General features: G+C 35.5%; 1 protein-coding gene across 1 annotated transcript; it reads left to right on the top strand.

Moving 5' to 3' along the window:
* The first annotated feature begins 5404 nt into the window (after window positions 1–5404).
* Window positions 5405–17821, top strand: LOC125032472 (cyclin-dependent kinase 2-like). Its single transcript, XM_047623620.1, has 6 exons — window positions 5405–6104; window positions 13819–13957; window positions 14760–14916; window positions 15890–16062; window positions 16440–16652; window positions 17223–17821. The coding sequence occupies exons 1-6, from the start codon at window positions 5983–5985 to the stop codon at window positions 17337–17339; spliced, it is 921 nt and encodes a 306-aa protein (XP_047479576.1). The 5' UTR covers window positions 5405–5982; the 3' UTR covers window positions 17340–17821.
* Window positions 17822–25000: the final 7179 nt, after the last annotated feature.

Raw genomic sequence — 25000 nt, 5'->3', positions numbered from 1 at the left:
AATGCGACCAATCTAAGGAGAAAACAACTAGAGTACAGCAACTCGCCAAGTATCTTTCATTTAAATCAATTGACACGCAATACTTGTTTACATATTTGCATTTCTAAAACTGATATGCGATATTTGTTTTTCTCTTTTTTATTGAAATATTCAACCTTCAGCGCCGCTACTGTTTCTTTCTCTCCTGAGATTGAACGGAATATAGTCTATGGATGTCATTCACAAGCAATGAATCTGTTATTGTGTTTACCATGAGTTAATTCGGATATATGATAATGGAAAAGTAATGAGCCTCTGCCAGTCAATTTCCTCAAGGTCTCCCTCCCCCCCCCCCCCTCAACCAGGACTACAATTTTTAACTTTATTATTACTAAATAATACCTGTACAGGTCTGACTACAGATTAAAAAGGCCCATATAATAGCTATTTTTTACTGAATATTTGTTCGTTTCTCTTGCCCCCAAGAAAGAAAGTTGAAATAACGTTCCATGATACGACTTCTCATTCTGAAGGAATGTTGTACTCAGTGATAAAAGATATATATATATATATATATATATATATATATATATATACATATATATATATATATATATATATTATATTAGGTGACCTAATGTTCTCACCATGATTGGCTTCTAATTTTTTTAAATAAAAAATAATAAAAGTATATATTGTGACATAATTCAACATTTCTCTTGAGGAATAATGACTAACCTTGACTTAAAGTTAGCTCACCCTACCTCGTGATAGTATTTAAAAAGCAACATCTTGGGTATATATTAAAATACTGAGATCGTTGTGCTATTAATAATGCAGAAATGCATTAATCGTGCTTTCAGTAACGAAAAATTTGAAACCTTTAGAATCGAATAAAATTTGTGAAATGGTAATATCAGTATCAAAAAGATTAGAAATGGTATTAGAATACCGCCAGTCCTACTCGGATTTTTAAAAGAATATGTCTTTAAGTATTAATTTTCCTGAAGACATTAAGCAAATATTTCCGTTTCACTGATCATTAAATTCTGCCAAAGTTACCACTAGTACCCGAAATAATATCTTAATAAGATATTCAGTATATTATAATAAATAAATCTTACAGTCATCCATATCATTCGACTAAAATTCTATCACTTACTTAATGTATTTCAACGTCGAGACGAAAATAACAAAAAGAAATATATATATAAATCACCGCATCCATTTCCGCGGCAACAGTTGAGATGCCAGCTGCTATTATATCAGGCGAAAAACTGACCAACGGCACAAGCTATTTGTTTAATACATAAATGATAGGAAACGCGGAAAAGTCAGAGACAACGATCAATGGGAAAGTTCATCTGAGGGCGCAGGTTTTATTTCATTTATGTTTAGTTAACAAACGAGTCTACGGAATCAGAAAAAAATATTGTTAGCCTTATCATTAATTATAATAATAAAGACAATGATAATTACAACTATAATGAGATTATAACGGTTATTGTAATAAGAATAACAAAAAACAGTAGCAATATCTGTGGTGATAAAAATAACACGAATGTAAATGATAATAATAACACCAACAAAAAATTATATAGCGTCGGTGACATTTATTATTCTTTCATTAACTTTAATGCGATTAACATTTCGGTGTGATCATCGCCATGTTATCACTATTACCAGTGCTAGTAGTAGTATTAGTAGTAGTATCATCGTCATTATTATCATTGTTGTTGCTATTATTATTATCATCTTAAATGCCGTTATTATTATTATCATCATCATTAGTATTATTATCATCATTGATATTAATATCGATACTGGGTAATTGTGACACAATTATCATTATAACTTCATTATCATTACTGGACTTGTAATTTTTTGTGCGTAGGTTTTCATTACCATTAATATTATAAATATTGTTATTCTAGTCTATTAATTCCCGGATCAGGTAGGCCAATTCCTTTCCGCTCTTACTTTAGCCCCAACATGCTGATGCCAGTACTTAGTCACAGCTGATTTGCAAGGCCAGACCACTGATCTGTACCGCCATCTGTTATCAGTATTATTTTTTATCATTGTAATTTTTATCACTACAGTTAACATTATTATCATAATTGTTGTTTTCTTACTGTTATAATTGTTATTATTATTATTATTAATTATACTATTGTTGTTATTATTCCATTATTGTTTTTGTTATTATTATTTATTATTATTGTTTTTGTTATTATTATTATGTATTATTATCCTTATTGTTATAATGATTCCTTACTTACTTTGTTATTATTATCACTATTGTTATATTATTGTTGCTGGTTGCGGTGGTGTTGCCGTTATCATAAGCATTATTACTCTTCTTGTTATTGATATAATTATCATTATTGTTGATCATCTTCACCAGTATTACCATCATAGCTGCTAGTATTTACCTGCCTACCATTGTTATTATCGTCATTCACCAGAGTAAAGCCAGGGGATACTTTATAAACACGACCCATTAATGGTGAGCTCTTAGCAATTATAAAAAGGATGATTATTATGATGATAATGTTCATGATGTTGATGATGATGATTATAATAATAATGATAATAGTAGTAGTAGTAATGATGGTAATAATATTAATTACAGTGATAATGTTGATAATGATATTATTAATGATAATAATAATAATAATAATAATAATAGTAATGATAATAATGATGATGACAGTAATAATACTAACAGTAATAATAATCATAACAATAATAACAATGATGATAATAATAATTATGATGACAATGGTGACAATAATAATAATAATAATAACAGTAATAATGATAATGATGTTGACAATAATAATAATAGTAATAATAGTAAAAACAATAAAAATAATAGTGATAATCATAGTCATAATAACAATAATGATGATAATGATAATGACAATAATAATGACAATAATAATAATAGTAAAGATAATAACATTAATAATAATTATTATTTATTATTATCATAATAATAATAACAATGATATTAGTGATAATGATAATAGTTATAACAATCCTCATAAGAAAAAAATGATAATGATGATGATGATAAGGATAATAATAAATATACCAATAATGATGATTATTATCATAAATAATATTATCATTATTATCATTATTATTTTTAAAAATATCATTATCATCATTATCATTATACTTATTATATAAATAATAGTAATAATAATAATGATAATGATAATAATATAATAGTCATTATCATTATTATTGTTTTTGTTATTATTGCTATTATTATTATTACTTATTATTATTGTCTTGTTATTATTATCATCATTATTGTATTACTGACAATGATACAATACAAGGAAAATAATAATAAAGATGATGATAATAGTAATAACAATAATGATTATAATAACATGATGATAAAGATAATAATAACAATAATAAGGATAATAATGACAAAAATAATAATAAAAATAATAATTATATTAATGACAAAAATAATAATAACAATAATAGTGATAATGATAATAATAAAAATGATAACAACAGCAACAACAATAATAGTAATAATGATAATGATAATAATAAAAAATAATAATAATTATAATAATAATAATAGTAACAATAATAAATACAATAGTAAAAATAATGATAATGATGATGAAAACAAAAATAATAATAATTATAATAATAACAATAATAATAATAATAATAAAAACAATAGTAATAATAATAATAATAATGATAATAATAATAATAATAATAATAATAATAATAATAATAACAATAAAAAATAATAATGATAATAATAATAATCATGATAATAATAATAATAATAACAATAATGATAATAATAATAATAACAATAATGATAATAATAATAATAACAATAATGATAATAATAATAACAGAAATAATAATAGCCATCATAATGATAACTACTGACAGGATGATACAATACAAAGAAGCAAGAAAGTTTTGCCGCTCTTAGCATACGGCGAAGGGACCATAGAATTTCCTTTTCGAATGCTACATTTGGAACGCTACGGTTAAGTTCATTATCGTCATCGCTACTATTTCTCGTGCATTGTAGTAGTATTTTAAACGTTTTTATTATCATTATTTCATTATAATGAATATTTGTATCGTCGTTGTGTGTTAGCTTTGTGTTATTATTTGTTACGTCACTACACATGATATCCCTTTCATCGTTATAGCTTTCATCATCATGATTGCCATTTTAACCATCATTAATATAAACGTTAGAATAGCTATTTTTACCAGCAACGCAGCTAATATTATTTCTCCCATTATGTTTACACCAAAAAAACGCAACAAGGGTGCCAAGCAAACAAGAAAATTGCGTATTCATTCATTTACGTCTTTATGAATTGATCCAAGATATGACGCATTCGTTTTCGTTTTTGTTTTTCCTATCCACCATACGCGAAATACTAAAAGTTATAGCATCTTGTTGCTATTCTTATCTCCTGAATTCATACACAGATTCTTATTTCGTTGCAGGTTTAATGAGATGCGTTAGTTTAGAAATTTTCAGTTAAATAATTTTGATAGACGCACCCAGAAATTTTAATTAAGGGTGGGGTTGGAAATGCGAATTGGCTTTCCCTTCAAAAACGTTTGCCTCAAAGATGATGCCGAATATGAATAAACAAATAAAATCTGAATTTAACTAGCTTGGAATGTCAAATATTTTGTATTATATTATTAAATGAAAATGTAGGTTACAATATGGAAACGCAATGCGCTCGTTCTCTTCCTGCGTATAACATTGTATAAATTACATAAGGTATCTCGAACTAATTATATTCTATTAACTAAAACTGTACAGAATTAAATTAATGCAAGAATGTATCGACCGTGAATAACGATTTTTACTTAAATGAGATAAACAGAAGTAAGTTTGACAAAAGACATAGTCACCCCGCAAACAATCAAAGAAAACGTACCGAAACCAAGATACAACACCTCGAAAAATATATAAAACATTTTCCATATAATTTAATTCCATACCTTAAAATCAACCTTCCGAACATGAAATAAACACAACAAAACCCAAAACGATATTAAAAACCCACTTCGATTTTTTTTATTTTAAATATTTATCAGAAACACACGAGGGGGAGGGAGCAGGGAGGAGGAGGCCGGGAGGGGGGGAGGCCCTTTCTCGTGCGTTTCTCCCCTCTCCCACCACCCCTACCCTCCCCTAATCCCCCCCTCATCCCTCCCCTACCATCCCCCGTCCCTATAACCCACCCATTCTTCCCTACCCAGACCCCTCCCATTCCTCCCCGCTTACCCACCCCTCCGCCTCCCCCTCACCCCTCCCTCATCCCACCCTCCCACCCGCCCTCCCTCCCCACCCTCACCCCGCCCCGCCCCCTTCCACCCCCCATCCTTTTTTCGAGCGTAGCATCAGTCGGGGAGAGAGGGAGAGCGTGCGAAGTCGAGCGCGGGAAACCTGCCGACGCCATCGCCGAACCCGCGTCTCTCCGTCCGCCCGCCTCTCCCTCGACGCCTCCCTCGCCCGCCGTGTGTGCTTCTGCGTTTCTCTTCCGTCTCCTTCCCCCCTCTCTCTCTCCCTCTCTCTCTCTCTCCCTTTCTCTCTCTCTGTGTGTTTCTTGCGGTTGTTTCTCTCCCTCTCTCTTCCTTCCTTTTCGGTTCGATTCTTGTTTTTTTTCTATCTCTCTCTTCTTTTTTTTAATTCTTTTTCTCTCACTCTCGATTCTTTCTCGTTTGGGGGCGCACCAGAAGAAGGCTCGCTGCCCTCTCTCTCTCTCACACCGAGGAAAACGTACGCCCTTTTCCTCTCGCTCTCTCTCTCTCTCTCACCTTCTCTCTCTTCTCTTTTCTCTCTCTCTCATTCTCCCTCCCTCTCTCTCCCTCTCTCTCTCTCTCTCTCTGCGTTTTGTCTCTCCGGGGCCCTTCCTGTCTTCGGATTATGCGTTGGGTGTGACGCGCGCGCGTGTGTGTGCGTGTGAGAGGAAGATGTCGGTGCAGAATTACGAGAAAATCGAGAAAATCGGCGAAGGAACTTATGGCGTCGTGTACAAGGCACAGGACCGGGCGAGCAAGAGGATCGTGGCGCTCAAGAAAATCCGCCTCGAGAAGTAAGTCTCTGGGTTATTATTTTTATATTTTAGGAGGATCGTTCATGGGGATAGTTTTGGGGGGTTTCTGGGGTTTTATTTTCTCTCTAGGGGTTGTTATTTTGTCAAGGGAGGGGGTCGTTTAGGGTTAGGGGTGGGAAGTATGAATGCTTTTTTTTTTTTGATTTTTTGAGGGTAGGGTTTTCGTATTGTATGTGGGATGTGTTATTTTCTGAATGGTTTTGTTTGTTTTATTTTGGCGTTCTTCCGTTTTGTATTTTGTAACGTCGGGAATGGAGGAGTGTTCGGGAAATCGAAATCGGGAAATGTTATGCGGTATAAGTTCGTGTTCCTCGCGCTTGTCTCCTCTTTCTTTCATTTCCTCTCCTGCTTTATGCCCCGAAATACGTTCTTTCTGTGAATTTTACCCATTAGACAAGAGAGAGACGAATGCAAGACCGAGAAAACCCGTAGTTATCGTCAGGCCTCGTGGTGGCTGTGCATAGGCCTACATCGCGTGGGAGAAGCTTCGTTGCCCAAGCCGAGGTGCAATCACGGTATTTCTTTGCTCTTGGGCGCTCTAAACCCCCTGTTTTCCCTGCTTTTCAACGGTCGCTTTCCTCTTTTACAGTGTATTTCATCCCCCTGTTGTCTTTTCGCTGGTCCTCGTGTGATTTTCGAGTCTCATTGTTTGGGGGTTGGGACTCGAGGGGGGGGGGGGGTTCTCGGGATCTTGGCTTGGCATTTGAGCTTTTGCTTTGTAGGTTGGTTGTGTTTGGTCAAGGGTTGTCTTTTTGGTGGGAATTCGTAACTTTTTTGAGTACCATAATGTGTTTGAGAGTGAAAGATATTTATATATAGATAGAGAGGGGGAGAGGACCCAAGCATCAGTTTGAAATTGGAGTTAGAGGCATGGCAGATTATGGTTTTGTGTAGTTTAAGGCTAAGTTCCATGGGTCAGTGCTTGATATTACTTGTTTTCTTGTATTTAGTCAATATTATAATGGATCTTAAATAAAGGAATTGTGTATTTTTAACTAATTCAATTTAGACTACGGTCTATCGTCGACTTTAGTGCACGATTAATGTTTTTTGGTATAATTTACCACTTTGTAATATGTTAACTAAAGTTATTATACAACTTTACATTGCAGATAGTAGTATATTATCTGGAAATTGTCATTTTTATTAACCATACTGCTGCTTGCATCTCTTAAAAATTCCTTTGTTACATTTCTTCTAAGATTCCTTTGTTATAGTGCAGCATATTTTTATTTTCAGCTGTTATAGTAAATTGGTTTCTTTTTTCTTTGGGATAGATTCCATAAACTGTATGATAGGTTTGTAATTCTGTTTAAACCAGGTCTTTGTTTAGACTTCTTTTCTTTGTATTGATGTTTTGATAAACAAAGGAAGCTCCATGTAATTGCTTCTTTGTTGTGTAGACTATGAACAAAGGTGTAATTTGTTATTTGTCTAGTTAAAGCTCACTTTTAAGGATGCATACACAAATCCAAGAAGAGTTTAGACATTTTCTGGAAAACATAATAGTACGGTACAAAGAAAATGTAGTGAAGGTACACTGAAAGGTCATTCACACTATACAAGTTCTTTTTTAGAGTTAAGGGAAATGTATTCCTTCCAAATTAGACTTAAAACTTGGGCACAATTACCGAGTATGGCAGTGTTGTGCAATCCAAAGTGCTGAGGCAAAGGCTAGTAAACCTCCATCTTGTATATTCAGGCATGATAAAAGTATTTGTTACCGAGAGCAACGCATCCTCCAGAGACGAAGTCCCAAATCCAGGATAACATGCAAACCCAAAATCCATACTTAACCATTCCTGCCTTCTATTTACTCCCTAAACAGGGGGCAAGTACCCCCCTTTATTAACACTTCTTGCAAACTTACAGAAAATACTACATTAGGAACTGTGGTTGTGATTTCCCATTAAATAGGCCACTGCAAATAAACCTGTTTTGTTTCCTACTCTATTTTTTTTTTTTTTTTTTTTTTTTTTTTTAAGTTCGATAAGATGGAAGTATCCATTTCCCTTTCTCGGTAACATAGACCAATCATTCTTCTAAACATTTATTGAATTTGGGATGACCATATCTAACAGTACAGTGTAAACAATAGTACCTTATGGAAACTCCTCCTCTAGGTATTGTTCACCAATATCAGTCATGATATCAACATTATGTGGCATTTTCCATTGAAGAGGTTAAGGTTTAGAGAGATAGCATTTCTCGACTAAGGAACGATTTGTAAGCTAGAGTTAAGTTAGGTCCTTGTTTGGCTTGAGCAATAAGTAATTGATCAGAGGAATGTGATTCCTTGGAAAGGACTACAGCATAAAGGTTACATGCAAGAGCTATTTAAACCATCAACAGTTAAGTTTTGCTCTGTGATGATATCCCCCAACCAGAGGCCAGTCAAAGAGCTTCTCTTTTAAAACATTAGTGGCATTTCTTGGTTGCTATCTTTATTTGATACTGAAAACCTTCTATGTTTTAATATTAACCCTAGTTTTGAATTTTTTGGTGGCAAAAGATCCAAATAGGGAAGTTGGTGATGCATCCTGAGAAATTAAGCCTTGATCCATGGTTATTGGGTTAGGTATATGTACAAATGAAATTCAGTGGTCCTGTTAGAGTAGATTTAAAAAAATATTGGTAATTATTCAGTTCAAGTTTGTCAATCTAAAAGGTTGACCATAGAAAACATACTTTTTTGTTAAAATTAGTTTCATGTAAGCTGAAGCCTCTAGCAATACTGGCTCCCAAACATGCTACTCAAACAATTGTCCTTCGTGCATATTTTGATAAGATAGAATTGAGTCTCCCCAAGGATTTATTGATTGGGTGGGGATTTTTTTTTTATTTGGTCAGAATATATGGATGATTGTGTCTAGGAGTGAGAAGTCTAAAGATGATGGCATTGATTAATCCCATAGGTAATTGCTGAAATATGTTAAAATGTAGTTTCTATACTTGTGATTAGACTTATTTTCTTCAAAGGTTTGCAAGCCCTTCAGATAAATAAATTTTGAGGGGATGGTACATGTAATGCAGGAGGTCTACCTTAATTTTTTTAAAATTCTTTTTAAAATTCTGTTTCTCTCCTTAATTCATGTCAGACTTTCAACAATTCATAGTTCACCAGTAGTCATTATTTCAAATTCATTATTATAGCCAACAATTTTGAGGGATATATTTAGTCTCCTTTTATTAGTATTGTGGGGTTTTTTTCTAAATTTTTTCTTTTTTTGTTGAACATTTTATCTATTCTTCCCTCAGTTTCTCTCACTATATAGGAAAGATCAGGGTAAACAAGACCTACAAGAAATTTACACTATATATGATGTTAAAATGGCTGTAATAAGGTGCACAGGTCATTGACCCCTGTGACTTGTTAATTTTGCAAGGCATCTGTTGCTTGGGTGTCTTGCTCAACTTGTTTATTGAAGTGAGGAAAGGACTAGAGTATATTTGGTTCCATTCAAGATTGAATTATAATTGATATGCTTCAAATCATCTTTATGTAAAACCATACCTTCTGGGTTGTGAAGGTCTGTATAGAAATGTGTTGACAAGGGTAAGACTAAACATTTCACCATTATCGTTGTTCTGAGAACTATTTAAGAATGATAAGACCTTTTGCTTACCCATAATTGATTAACCTTTGAAAATGCGTAGCCTTAGAAATCGGAAAGTAAAAACATCTATATCAAAATTGTATGTAATTGGATGTGGCATAGCTTGTATCTGCAATGCAAATTATAGTTGCTAGTTGGAAGAGATCTGTTTCTGCAATTCTTGTCATTTGATAACTGTGTGGGCTGTATTGTTTTGATGGAACAAAAGAACTTTGCAGATAAAAGTAGCAGGGGAACATCAAAAATGCAAGGTAGTATAAAGGAAGTATGCATACTGACAGCTGTTTTAGACTTGTGGAGGTCATGGATTTGAGAGTGCATTTCAAAGTATCATTGAGCAAAAATAAAGAAAAGTGGAATGTTGTCCTTTGAATTTAGATCACAATAAAAAATATTCATAAGTCTTTCTGGAAATTAAATTGTGTAAAGTAATTTTCCATTGTAAAGTTTTTATTTCATCCATAGTAATTTAGTATCACATTTTCTTCTGTATCCTTACAGTATACTGTATTTAATGTTCTTTTTAGTTATAAATGCATGCAGGTTTTTCAGGTATTTTTCAAGGGATGTAAGCAGGTTCTCTTCATGACCATTTTCAAGTGACAAAAGTGTTTGGCTAACTAGGTACCTAGAGCTGTGCCTAGCAATATATAATGGCTATCACAGTCCTAGTTACCTAGTGGAGCAAACAGAAAGCAGCCAGACTTGACTGAGAGAGAGGAAGCAATATGGAAATCATCTCCATGATCATGTTATGATGGGTGAATGAAATAAATTATTTTATATGAATAAATGAAAATTATACAGAATAAAAATGTTATTTGAGGGGGAAAATGCCCTCTGCTACAGTATGGCCCTGATCATATGCATATCAAATTTTAGGTGTTAAATTTTTAAGGTATGAAACTCAAAGCACATTTGTGTTTTTGTCTGTGTGTATTTATATGTATGTATGTATACACACACTAATTCTGAAAAAAATATTGACAACTTGGCAAAGATGCTAATTTTAAAAAAAGTAAAAAATAATTGAACAAAACAAATATGCATATAAGGGGAGTTACTGGCAGGGATGCATTGACATGTATAGTTGGGTAGCATGCTGGCTGCTGTGGTGGATATGTGTTCTTGGTCATAGCACCACAGGATTCAGCATAATATTCAATAGTTAGCAGCAGAGCCAACGATAGCCTACTTAAACATTAGTATTGTGTTTAGTGTGTGATGCTCTGTATTTTGATTTTTACAAAAGGTTTGAAAGGGTTTGATTTTGGCTGGGAAATCTCTCATTGAGGTAAAAAGGAAGAAGGCTATGCATCATAAAGTAGTGTGTACACTGAGTACATATTTTTTTCAAGTTCCTCGTGTTACAACACTTCATGGGTGTATTTATTAGGTCATTGACCTTGGTGTGATGTCTGGTCACGGTTGCAAAGTTCATTGACTCAAGATGGTTAACGATTCACACTTTCTATGATAGGTTCAGTATTGACACAGGTAACAAGAAAAACTAGCCCTCTTCTCCTTCAAAGGCTTCAAACTTTTAAACCTTTTGTAACAAATCTCCGACTGGCAATATAAATTTTCTGTCTTGAATAGATTTAAGTGCTTTAAGTTTATAATTGGATTGGTTTGCTTGTTATAACCTTTTACATATTGCAATTAAAGTAGAATATTGTTTGATAAAAGGTGATATTACAAGAAAAAAATAAAACCTTTGAAATCTGTATGCTTGTGCAACTTTGGATATGGTTTCTCTCTGCTAAATGTATATACTTGCTAGTTGTGTGTTGGCAGGTATTTTAGGTTTTTATGCTTAATTTTATAGATCTGACAATCTGTTCCTCTTCTTTCTTTTTCTTTTTCTCTTTCTCTCTTCATCTTCATCATCATCATCATCATCCTTTTACATATATTTATATATTTTTCATCATGATAGTATTCTGGAGGCAATAAATGAGAAAATATAACTTTTTTATAATGGAATTGGCGAGGAAAAAATATTGAATTGTTAAATTGCTTGATATTGTAAACTTTTAAAAGTTTAGATAAAAGCTTTTGGAATTGGTTAAGTTGGTAATTTTTCTGAATTACATTTAAAAAAAATATATTATTATTATTATTATTCCAATCCAACATTTTCTCTACTAACAAAATTTCAAAAAGGAACAAATGATACCTGTGCAGAAAGCAGCCAAATAGTGTTGTAAGATTTTTGTATGGGAAACTATCCTTGGAAATTGATATAGGCATTTGAAGTTTTGCCTGCAAGATATTACTTATTTGGTTTTTAAAATGAATGGATAATGATTCCCATACAATATGGACCCCATTTGACTCAAAATACACACATGATGATGGAAAACCTGTTCATGTGACAGCATCCATTATAGGCTTTGAGGTTTTCCTGTCTTGCTCACTTCTTCTTGTTTTTTTCTTTCTCTCTTTGCTTCTTATTTCTTTAGTTCATCAAAGGGATGTCTAGTCCGATAAATTTGGTTAGTTGTCATAGAAAGGGTCAAAATTATTCTGGTAATATCCATAAAGTAAAGAGAGCAAACAGATACAAAGATTGTCATCAAATTGAAATTAAAATACGGGATTTCATATACATATTATAGCGAGAAATCTATTAATGTATTAAATTATTGTATAAATAGATATATTCCTCATTGCCATTATTTATAGGTTCTTACTAGAAGTCTAAATCATCATTGAGCAACATTATGTATAGGGAAAAAAAGGATTAAGCATAAAATTGATTGTTATATGTTTGGAGAGAAGCAAAAGCATCCTTGACTGGTTTTGTTATTATGTCTGCTTTTTTGTCAAGGGTTCCATTATGTTTTTGCATTTCATGGTGTACTGTATCAATAATAAAATCAGTATTATTTCTGAAACAAAAACATTGTAAACTCTCCAATCTGTTTTTTTCAAGTTGGACTAGGCAGATTTTGGATGTCAAAGTTTTGAAGTTCGTTTTATTTACCAGAATGTATACATTTATTGTCATTATCTCAAATACAAGTATTATTATAGTGAAAAATTTAAAACCTCGGCTATCCCTTAGTATACGAGTTGATAAGGGAGGTAGGTTGCTAATGAGTATATAAATAAAAATGATATTTCTATCAACTTTTTTTTAATGCATTTATAAGCATTTTGGGCATAGGGTAAAAAGGAGATCAGGAGGTAACTAACAAATAATTGTATGATATATGGAAGGGGGATGTGGGAGGAAAAGACCTAGGTTTTGGTTGGCTGAAATACACCACACAGCACTAGGATTATGTCCTTCAAACTCACTCCATTTAAGTCACAAGAAGATAGATGCTGGAAAATACAACTCGGGCTAAGAACCTACAAGGGAAATGGTGGTATTGGGGGGGGGGGGGGGGGTATCATTATTGTGGCTTACCGAGTAGTACCAGATATATATTAGATATATTAGTGGACACAAAAATTATCATGGGAAAAAATCCAAACCATTTTTTGGTAAGCTGTGGGGGGGGGGGGGGGGGATGATCTTGAAGTTCTATTATTAAAATATTTTTTGTTTATTATTTTGTAGTATTAGATTTATTATGTTGCTTGCATTTTCCTTTGTCCATTAATTTGTGTACTTGTTTATTTTGGTGCATTGGTTAAACTTCACAAAGAAACCAAGATACAAATGTTTTCTCTCCCCCCCCCCCCCCCTCCCCTTCTTCTTCTTTCTTGGTTTCTTTATGAATTTTTATAAAGTTATTACTGAAACATTTTTCAAAAATGCTGTGAAAAAAATATATAGAGAGAGCCAAAAAGGGGGTATTTTACTAGGCTCTTTTTATATTTACCAGGAGTAAAAAAAAACATATTCGTCATATTTACGATAATGAAGAATTCCTTTTCATTAATAACCATCAGAATACTCTTTGAGGAAAAAGCCAGTAAATTTTTTGGGGTTCAATTGGCTAATGGAAACGGAGCTACCCGGTTATATGTACCTTGATTTTTGTTAATGCCATTTGTATCTCATGATGTAATTTAAAAACATTAATTTGCCTGAGAGTTAACAAATTTACTCTTATCTCCAGTGAAGCAGACGGAGTTCCCAGCACGGCTCTAAGAGAGATAGCCTTACTCAAGGAACTCGACCATGATAATATTGTACGACTGCTGGATGTGGTGTATGGGGACCACAAGTTGTACATGGTGTTTGAATATCTGAATCAGGTAGGTTGCTTTTTCCATTGTGTGTGTTGGGATGACATAGGCAGTTCCACAGACTCAGGTGTAAAATGAAAGTCAGGGAAGGACCATAACCCATCCATTCATTGGTGGATTTTAATTGAAATTGAAATTAACATGTGTTTTTTGTTATTCTTTGGTTGTTAAATATGAGTTCAGTCCAACAGTCCTTTTTATGGTTATTTTCTTGAGTCCGTGGAATGAAGTGTAGATTATGTACATTAAGAAAGGTAGTGGAAAGCAAAATTTGAATATTGCCTTTTCATTAGCTTTTAGTAATGACATTTTTCTTTTTTGCAATGCTCGCATCAAAGGATTGAGGAGATGGTTGGTAAGATCTTCATTTTTTAAAGCCATGTCCTCAAGTATTATTATATAAATTACACACTACTAAGTAAAAAAAAAAAAAAAAAAAAGTCTTATAGGCTAAAAACTATCTATGTTTAGGGGGTGGAGGGGTTATAGATCAATTAGAGGTTTAAGAAAGGGGTTGTTAGTGTATGAACTATTAACTTTAATGAGGAAATCTTTGAATTTGTCTAAATGAAATTAATCATGCTTCAATAGTACCTTGTAAATGTATTAGGATCTAACTCTGAAAGACTTTAGAATATTTTGAGAAATAACTTTAAACACTTGTGTGCAGTGTAGTCTAGCTACTGTGCATATAATGTTGATTGTTTTCATTGCACATTGTAAGATGAAACTTGAAAATAGATAATTATTAAGAATAGTGACGGTAATGATAAATAAATGTAGAATGACATTACCCATTTTACACCTCAAGGATCTGAAGAAGCTCTTTGATGAAAGCCGTGGAGGATTACCATTGGATCTGGTGAGGAGTTACATGCAGCAGCTGTTACGAGGCATTGCATTCTGCCATGCTAATCGTATTCTCCATCGAGACCTGAAGCCGCAAAACCTTCTTATAGATGCTAGAGGTACATTGGTTTCTAAGTTTTTATCTAAGGATTGTTATTTAGATTTGGAACATTTGCATGTATGTATTAGAATAACTGATGTTAAATCAGATGACCAATAATGACCAATAACTTTGAATCACAAAGTAACCACACCTCTGTTTGATAAGGGGTGAAGTTTAGTGATGTTAGTGATGCAGCTGCACAAAAAGACATTCTATCCTCTACCTGTGCAAAAGCTATGGTCAGAAGTGGTCGTCCACATTCAGTGCTCTTGTTAACATTTTATTGGAGTTCTTGTGTGATACTCGGATATTAGCTATTGCTATTTGCAGTTACGTAATTGTTAATACTTTTCTTTGGTCTTTTCCATATATTACTGTTTTTTGACATCTCAATTAATTTTTAAAATCATTTCAACCCATTACCTCTGGATGAAGTGTATTTGCATTATAGCTGATGTAGTGAAGGTTCAGGATGATGTGTAGTTCCCATCATGGCTGGCTTAGTTGCGGCTGTCTAGGACAGACATTCACAATTTATTTCATTTTATTCCCTTGTGAGAGAATAGGAGGGGTAATGCTCTGGTTGGTTAATTTTTTTTTGTAAAGAGGCAATATTTTGCACACACATCATTTGCCTATGATTTGTCTTGAATTATGACCACAAAAGGGAAATACTGAAGGCATGGGAGTAGCAGCCTTGTATATAACTGCATACAATCTGTCCATTTCACAAGATTAAGATTTGAGAAAGTGAGTAACACCTAATTTATTGAAATAGTCTGATGTGCGATGCACCAAACCAAAGACCAAATACAACCCAAATTCTGCCAGAGGCAATGGGTTAATATGCAAATAGGCAGAGGTTACACATTGGCAAATTTACAAATAATAAGTCAATCTTCAGTTCATCTATAGTTTGTAAAAACAAGTATTACTGAAAACCATTTGATAATTCATCTAATTGTTTTTTGTTTTTTGTTTTTTCCTAGGGTCAATCAAGCTGGCAGATTTTGGATTAGCAAGAGCATTCTGCCTGCCTTTGAGGGTGTACACACATGAAGTCGTAACCTTGTGGTACCGTGCCCCAGAGATTCTCCTCGGTGCCAAAAACTATTGTACCGCAGTTGATATGTGGAGCCTGGGTGCCATTTTTGCTGAGATGGTAAGATATTTGTTCACATGAAAGTATATTTAACCTAAGTACGAAGCGGTTTACATTTTCAACAAATTGTTTTTCTTAACTTATAAAGAAATTATGATTTTATTATAACTTTGGATATAAAAATGAATTAGGATAGTGTTTAGATTTGACTCCAAAGAAACTGGTATTTAACTTGTTCCCGACGGGTAACATGTACAAGCATCATAACATACTGCTTGGTCTGTGGGGTACATCTGTACACTCGGTGATGCTCCAGAGCATGTGGAGCGATGTTACCAGCAATCACCAGAGTTTATTGCGCTCTGAGATATGTTACCCGTTGGCGTAGAGTTAAAATATGTCTGCTATTAATAACCTATTATTACTTTTCATCACAGTTGACAAGGAAAGCGCTCTTCCCGGGCGATTCAGAAATAGACCAGCTGTTCCGCATCTTCCGCACTCTGGGAACTCCCGGAGAGGAAGATTGGCCAGGCGTGACCCAGCTCCCCGATTATAAGAGTTCTTTCCCACGGTGGGAGGTTGATGCTGAAAGCTCCATAGCCCAGCTGGTTCCATTGCTGAATGAAGAGGGACGGTGCTTACTCTTGGTAATAATAATAAAGCTTTTTCAAGTTGCATAACACAGACACAGAGTGAGTGAGTTGGTGCATGTGCTTGTGTGTATTTGTTCCTGTTTGTGTATGTGAATCTATTTACAAGTGTGGTGAAAGTTTAGTAAAGGATAATATTTTAGTCACAACTTATTGAGTATATTTTGATGATTTTGAACTATTCTTGGGGTAAATATTGAACTCAAAACAAAAAAGAGGTTATAGGACTAGTATTAAAGGGATTGAGAACGTCCCACAATGTATCCTCATCCCATAAACATGTCATATGAAACAAGGTCTCCATAACCATGTATATAGGCAAACAGCCCATATAGAAGTCCGTAGATAACCTGCATCATGGAAGCTATCATTCTCACTGTAACCTAGTACCATGTTGATATACAAGTTAGTGTGAAATAAAGGATTTTTGAGAATGAATGTTGAGTGTAGGAACATTACTTGTACTAGCCAGCCACACATTCTATTAGAAAGTACTCCTTTATATATTGAGATTATTAGTGCCACAAGTTCAAGTAAACTGTACTCAAGTCACTCTCACTTTTCCAGGCTATGCTGAAATATGACCCACGGCAGCGAATTACTGCAAAGTCGGCCCTTTATCACCCATTCTTCGAACCTCTCCCATCTACTGGCCAAGTTCTTGTCCCACCAAATCTTAGGTGATCAGAAACAAGGCCTTCAAGAATTTTTTTTTTTACGGAATTGTTATGCAAAAAAATGTTGCTTATCATTTTTTTTAATGCGTATCATTTGAAGAATATTGTATAGGTTTACACTATTCTTGCATTTTGATATTTTGACCACGTATAGGTCTAGAGGTTTCGCGCATCTACTGTGCTTTTTATATAGAATACAAATAGCTTTTTTACCCAAAGTTCTACAAACCTTTCCTTTTTTTTATATGCTGATATTTGTAAATATACTATATAAGGTCCAAGCTTTTGTGCTTTTATGTATAGAAAGGAAAATGTTAATTTTTACCAAAAGTTCCAGGATCTTGTTTCAAGGAAGGGAGTATAAATTGCTATTTTTGCAAAAAGTTTCGAGTCTTTTTATATTAAAGAATATTATGAATTGAGAAAATCATGTATTTTTCAAATCTATCAAGTCTGGCTGTGAATATTAGAATAAGAAATAATAGATTACATGTTCTTTCATTCACCTTATGTATTAACCAATGTTTTGCTTGACTTTGTGTTTTATATAATAATATATATATATATATATATATATATATATAATGATTGAAAATGGTACACACAGCCAAGAGCTTCTCATTGAAATTCGAATATGGTTGAATATGGCTGCCTGACTGTCATAAAAAAATACACATATCAACCCTGTAGTATGTGATATACAAGACCAGGTTTTTTTTTTACCTATCTGCACAACGAAGTTTTCCTGGATACTCAGCAATGAAAGAGCAGATGCCTTAGTGCAATCTGCTGCTTTTTCCACAACTTGCCAATCCCACTTTTCACATTCTAGCCACTGACTATTACCCCCACTTCAAAACCTTCCTCTGTAACTGTTTACAATCTTTACTCAGGTCTGCCCACCAATAAATATCAAGCCTTCCATATCACCAGAACACACTGGAAAACTGCCCTTCCCTTTTTACTGGTGGGTCATGCCTAACCCACGCAGTCAGTGTCATTCCAACCCATCTCTTTACTCTACATACAATATTCCTCTTTCAGTCCCATATCTATTATCCTGCCACACACACACACGCATACACATACATTTTACAGAAGTCCATACCCTCACTTTTCCTTACTTGTCCTCTTTCCCCAACCTCCCAACCTGTCAAACACCCTTTTGGAATACCAAAATTTTCAATTAACCCCTTCCCGACAGGTCACGCCTATAGGCGTGACAACAAACCGCTCAAAATGTGGCGTGCAGCTGTCCGTCGCAGTGGCACGCCAAAGCGTTCCGGGGCAGTGATTTGGCTTGATGTACTGAACTGACATGCTCTAAGTCGGCGCGTTGCCGTGGTTCGCCAGAGCATAGTTTTTTTTTAGTTTTCTACACCCGTCACCAATGGGTTAACAGGCTGTTATCCTTCCTCCATTTGATCTAATCACCTTTGTCCTTAACCCTTGCCTTTCCTACCCCATTTACTCCCCCACTTTCTAGTCCTTTCACTACCATATCTTATAATGCCATATAACAGTTGAAATTGAAGACCTCTTGTTCTAATAAAAAAACTTCTTTCAACCCCCTCCTACCACAATACCTTACCATAGTTTTATATGACCTTTGATGTCTTACCACTATTTGTTTAACCCATTACCTCAGGTAACAGAAATCCCTGAGCATGATAAACTCTGATTTCTGGCAATGGCCAGGCACTGGACACGGGAGTCCACTCATCAAGCATAACTTCCTATTCCATGTGCTCTGGCACGTTGCCATACATACAATCATACCCTGCAGACCAAGTAGTTTATGATGCTAGTACATGTGACCTGTCTGAATCAGGTTAAAGCATTAAACAAACATTCAACATCAAGCATATCTCAGCCCCCATTCCATGCCCATTGTTGTTGTGGTGAAGGATGATGCCCAATGTGTGGGATATCTTTCTCCCTTATAATTACTCTTCATCCTTATTGGCTTAGGAGATGAAGACTTGGACCCAATGCTGGGGATCACCTGCCTAGAGCCTCAGCCTTGACACTCTTTTATTACTGCTCTGCAGCCTTAATATCTACCTCCCTCTAGGACATGTCTCCATCCTTCTACTCCAACCACTTCTACAAACCTTTTGAATACTCTGTTTGGCCCAGCCAAATGGGATCGTTTTTTTGTGATCCTCTCTATAGCCCCTTAGTCTGACACCACACTCCTCTTCTAGCAATGCCTCTAAAAAGAAAGGCAAAGTTTTCTTCCACAGCCACACCATTCATTCCTGCTTTGTCACAGTTACATCTGAATCACAAGTTGAAGCATTATCAGCCCTAACTCCCCCCCCAATCCCTTGCCCGTTGTTGTCGGGGGGGGGGGCTTAGGAGGCGGAGACTGGGACCCAATGCTGGGGAACTCCCCAACCTTGGGACTCAGCCCTCGACTCAACAAATTTTGCATGGTCTTTTTTTCCCCCTCCTACTTTTTCATTTCTGTCCCTTCAACCCCTTCTACTTCTCCTAAGGTGTGAGAGCCGTGCTGAAAGGATGAAAGGTTGACTTTGTGCCAGTCCTGAACGGCCTGAGGGAGCCATGGGCACGGTATTCCCCTGCTTTAGTTGTCTAGCCCTTACCCCTCAAGCGACCCTGAGGGGTGGACCATTTCTCTTCCCAACATACTCCAGGCTTATCATGGCTAACAATGAATAACCATTAACCATACCATTATTAGAGGCAATTGCCTCTTCATCAAATAGCTCCACCAATTCAAACTCACCCGATTCCCTGACCCCAGGCTCTCCTTTGACCACGGCTCTGAACAGTACAACTAATACCCCCTCCTCAATGCCGACTAGTACAGTATCCACCCTAATCAACACCCCAGGAGACATTTCTACTCCAAACATGCTCAACTTCAACAACTATACCCCATAACCTTCATCAACTACCCCATCTTCCCTTATTACTACCTTACAACCTTATTGTCCAACTCCCCATAACACTACCTCCCTCAACACTACTCCCTCTTCCACAAGCCCCCCTCTTCCACATGCCCCCGTCCTTCTACTACCCCCATCTCTACAAAATTCTTAAATAATCTATTTAGCCCAGCCAAATGGGACCAATTTTCATGATCCCTCCCACAACTTCTCTCACTTTCTGCTTTGACAACCTGTTTTCATTCCTCAAAAGCATATACATCCTTCACTTGATCTAACCACTATACATTACCTTACCCAACCTTAACCCATTTACTCGTCAATTCCTTTGCCCAACTTTGACAACTAATTACTAACTCAACCACCCTTCACTACCATTTACTATAGTGCTACATGACCTTAGATGTCTAGCACATTTATTTTGCTTTTAACCATTAACCATTAACCATCAGCCCTTACTGACTTCACTGGCAAACCCATTCCTGCCCAAGCTCATCCCTCCCTCAATATGTGGAATTGTATCTGTCTCCCCAACAAACTGCCCTGTCTACGACAAAGATTGGTCAGATTGTGGAGAAGACATACTCACCTGCCTGGTGGACTTTGATGCAGAATCAGTACAGTGCTACACTGTTCCCCATAGAGGCTGTTGAAAATCCTCCACCAATATTGCAGAGATTACTTTCCATAGGCATGACCTTCCCCTTGATGATTACATTGGTGGAGAGACCCTCCCTGTCCAACCATATCAACCTACCCCCTTCAGCATGGGAAGTGTTGGCATCTAGGCCACCCTGCCTAACACTACCACTCCACAGCCCTCTGTGCCCAACCTGGTAATAATCGATCACAAGCACATGCTAATTGTGGCTCCCATAATGTATTTTATAGGGGCTGCCCTACCAACAAGTCTAACATTGCAATTCTCAGACTCAATCTTGGCCTCACTTTACATGAGGCCAGACAAGAAGTGTGTCAATGAGGATTTTCTCTTACTCCGTACTGCTATAATGTTCTTCACTCTACTTCTCCCTGGGTATCTCTTCCTTATCCCACTTCTACCCCTCCCTCTCCCAGTCAAATTCTTTTACCATTCTAAAGCTTGACATTAATTCAGACACTCCATCTCTACTTCCCTGGTACCTACCCCTCTTTCTCCTCTGAGCTCATTACAAAAGACAAGCCACCCTATCTACTGTATCCTCTCCTCCATCAACCTCTCCCTTCACCCCTCAAACATCTGTCCCCTCTTCTTCCCTTCATAAGAAAACCTTGGTCTCTCAGAACTCCCAAACGAACTCCACTTCAGAAACTCTTGAGGACACTCAGAACTATCAAATGACTGAAGATACCATATTCACATCTCATCCATCCTTCAATCTCTGCTTCCATTTCCTCTATACTCAAAGTAACTGCCAATATCCATCCATCCTCATACTCCCCCCTTCCTTCCACTGCCTTCCAACACTCCCCATTCCCCCTGCTTCAGCTGCATCATTTCCTTTTCTGTTCCCCCCTAGATACACATGATTTTGTCACAACTATCCCCTTCCCCGACTCTCTCACTCCTGACATTTCTCCTGAAACTGTGATCTAATTACCCTTTTTCCTTAGGCCTTTTACTCACCCTTTCTACACTCGCCCCTCTTTGCCCCTTTCAGTGCCATACTACCCTGAATTGCTATAAGACTTCTGATGTGTAGCAATGGTGAATGGTTAAAAAAATAGATGTGCTAGACATCAAAAGTCATGTAGCACTATAGGAAGGTAAGTATTGGAAAGGGTAGAGTGGGGGGGTGCTCGACTTCAACAGTCATACAGCAGTAGGAAGGTATTGGAAATGGTAAAGATGCAGAGGATGAGTGAATGGGTTAAGGTAGGATTAAGCAAGGAGGAATTAGATCAAGTGAGAATATGTATGTGTCTGAAGCAGGAGAGCAGGTTGTCAAAGCAGAAAGAGTGGGATTCCATTAGGATGTCTGACAGGTTGGGAGGTCAGTGAAGGCAGAATAGGTGAGGGAAAGCAGAGGTATGGGCTGCAGTAAAGTGTCAGCAGGACAGCAGAATGTGTGGAACTGAAAGAGGAACATTTAAAGTAGGGGTAATATTCTGTGACAGGAATACATGAAAAACATGGTTGGTGTGATGTGGTGAAGCGTGCTAGAGTATCTGCCTGTTCATTGCCGGAGATTCAGACAGCTGGGCACCCAGAAAACCTGACAGATTTGTGGTGCATAGACAGGTAGAACAACCAGTCTTGAATCTTACAGATAAGAGGGTTGGTTGAGTGCACAGACTTTATGAGAGATTGTGAGTTGCAGGAATCAGTAAAAATAGTGAGGAGGAAGGGAGAGAGTATGTGTTTTAAGGAAAAATGGAGTGCATACATTTCTGAAGTAAGGACACTACTAAGGAGGGAATGTGCGAGTTGGGAAGATTACTACGAAACCAGGTGGATTTGGAGTCATCAGTGTAAACATGGATACTGGAGGAATGAGAGGAGACATGGTCAAGGAAATGGGTGAGAAGGAGAAAAGGGATATCTGATTTTGTTGGGTCAAGGAAAACAGAGAGGTAAGGTATAGGAAGAATGGAATTGACAGAAAAGGGAAGAGGTCAGAGGCAAGGCACCATTGCAAGCAATGCCAAAGGGGCACCATTCCAAGGATCCAAGGGGTACCATTGGAAGGGCCGAAGTGGCACCATTGGAATGTCTGAATGGGAACCATTGGAAGGGCCAAAGGGGTAACATTTGAAACACCAAAAGGCACCATTGAAAGAATCAAAGGCCACCACTGAAAGAGCTGAAGAGCTGAAATGGAAGGATGACACCACTTGCAAGGCTGCAAGGGAACCACTGGACAGTCAAAAATCTTAAGAGGAAGACTCAAATGACCACCACTGGCAAAGACCTGCTGAGCACCTATGGAATGGTCAGTGGGGCAACACACACAAAATTGTGAGTCATCATTTGGTTTGTTCTGAAATAAACAGTAGCACTAGCAATGCTACTGAAGCAAGTTAGCTTGAATTAAATATATTCCTGCTAAATGCTTATAGACATTCTGAATCAAAATTAGGAAGAGAATAAAGTTCAACATTAAGTATCAAATTTTTATTATTTTTGGATAGGAGGCAAAAAAAGAACTTTGTAGAAAGATTACACCTGTACAAAACTACTCTTGTTGAACTACAAGCACTATTATTACATCTGCTCAGTAAAAATGAGAGACAAGAAGAAACCCTTATTAAAACTTAAACAAATAGACAATAAAAGTGTTGCCAAAAATGAGTAACTGGCAACTACTAACATCAAAATTTTCACTGCAGTTTCCAAGGCCTTTATGACACTACTTAAAACAGAATGAAGATGTAGCAATATAAATTTCACTTCATATAGCATGAATAGATGTATATCTAATAATACATCCTTGCATTCATTAATCCAGAGAGGTATCTGTATTTTATGTCATGCCATGAAATATCTTAATTTCACCATATTTTGTATTTAAATTATGCATTATTCAATTGACAAAAAATGTTAGATATAACAAAATGTACAGTATTCCATATTGCATATAAATTCCTAACACCTTATGTAAATTCATCAAAATTTTAAACCAATAAAAATTACATAAATCTTTGGCCCTTATGATAAAGCACAATGCATGAACTATTAATGCCTGATAATCTTAAAACTGCAGATAATAATCAAACCAACTGCAGCTCAGCAAGTCATTCAACATTAAAATTCTGTTTGTTCTTATTAAAAAAATAAATAATAAAAAAACAACGGAATGCAACTCTGGTAATCCACAACCATTCTAACCAAAACTTAATATATTACAACCCAAATCTTTGGTATGATGTATATTCCTCTTTTGAGAAAGAATCAAACTTCAAATCTACAATGTGACATGTCAGAAAATATATACATCATATAGTTAACTATAAATGCAGTTTTTATCTATCATAGAAATGCATATATAGTTTATACTTTCCTCTTTTTTGTACAAATTACTTTTTAGCACTTGTGAAGGCACTGAGCTCAAATATGTAAAGTACAGTATATGTTTTCCAACATTTTTTTTTTTTTTTTTTGCAAAATGTTCCAATTCCAAGCAATACCTAAGACTTAACTACTTGCATAGCCAACTGCAATGTATCAAAATAATAATAAAAGTGGGCATGACAGTAATTCAAAACTGCTTCAGAAAAAAAACATTAATATCAACAACAATAACAATAACAACAGGTATAATAATATTAATAATCAAACATGTGAACAATCAGCTGCTACACAAAGTAACACTTCCTTTACAACAAAGAAAACAACAACAACTGATTTATATTAATAAACCTTTACATGAATTTACAATCAAATATTCTGATAACTAACAAAATACTTGGGAATGTTGCCATAACAAGTAAAGCACTCAGTAAAAAAAAAGAAAACAAGAAAATAAATAATATCACTGAAAAACAAACTGCTTCCAAATTTATCAAATATCAATAATAATAAAAGCAACCAAGCAACCATTTTTTCTTTCATTTACAGATCTTTCCCTGTATTAGTTCAAATGCATAAATGACGTGAACCTGAGTTGGACAGAAACATCTTAAACCCTTTATATCAATAAAAGGAGCTGCCAAGATATCTTGTACACTATGACATAAAGTGGAGTTGTACTGCTTGTGATCCTAAGATTTATATGTGTGAGGAGATTAAATTCCTTTTAAAGTTATTGATAAT

Source organism: Penaeus chinensis, chromosome 14 (assembly GCF_019202785.1).
Source record: "Penaeus chinensis breed Huanghai No. 1 chromosome 14, ASM1920278v2, whole genome shotgun sequence".
Taxonomy (NCBI): Eukaryota; Metazoa; Arthropoda; class Malacostraca; order Decapoda; family Penaeidae; genus Penaeus; species Penaeus chinensis.
This window is presented reverse-complemented; position numbering and strand designations above follow the sequence as displayed.

What these genes read in the sequence shown, in the direction of transcription:
- LOC125032472 (XM_047623620.1), top strand. Translation starts at nt 5,983, where the DNA reads ATGTCGGTGCAGAATTACGAGAAAATCGAGAAAATCGGCGAAGGAACT. An exon ending in AAGAAAATCCGCCTCGAGAA is followed by an intron (nt 6,105 to 13,818) that starts GTAAGTCTCTGG and finishes TCTTATCTCCAG; the next exon opens with TGAAGCAGACGGAGTTCCCA. An exon ending in TGTTTGAATATCTGAATCAG is followed by an intron (nt 13,958 to 14,759) that starts GTAGGTTGCTTT and finishes TTACACCTCAAG; the next exon opens with GATCTGAAGAAGCTCTTTGA.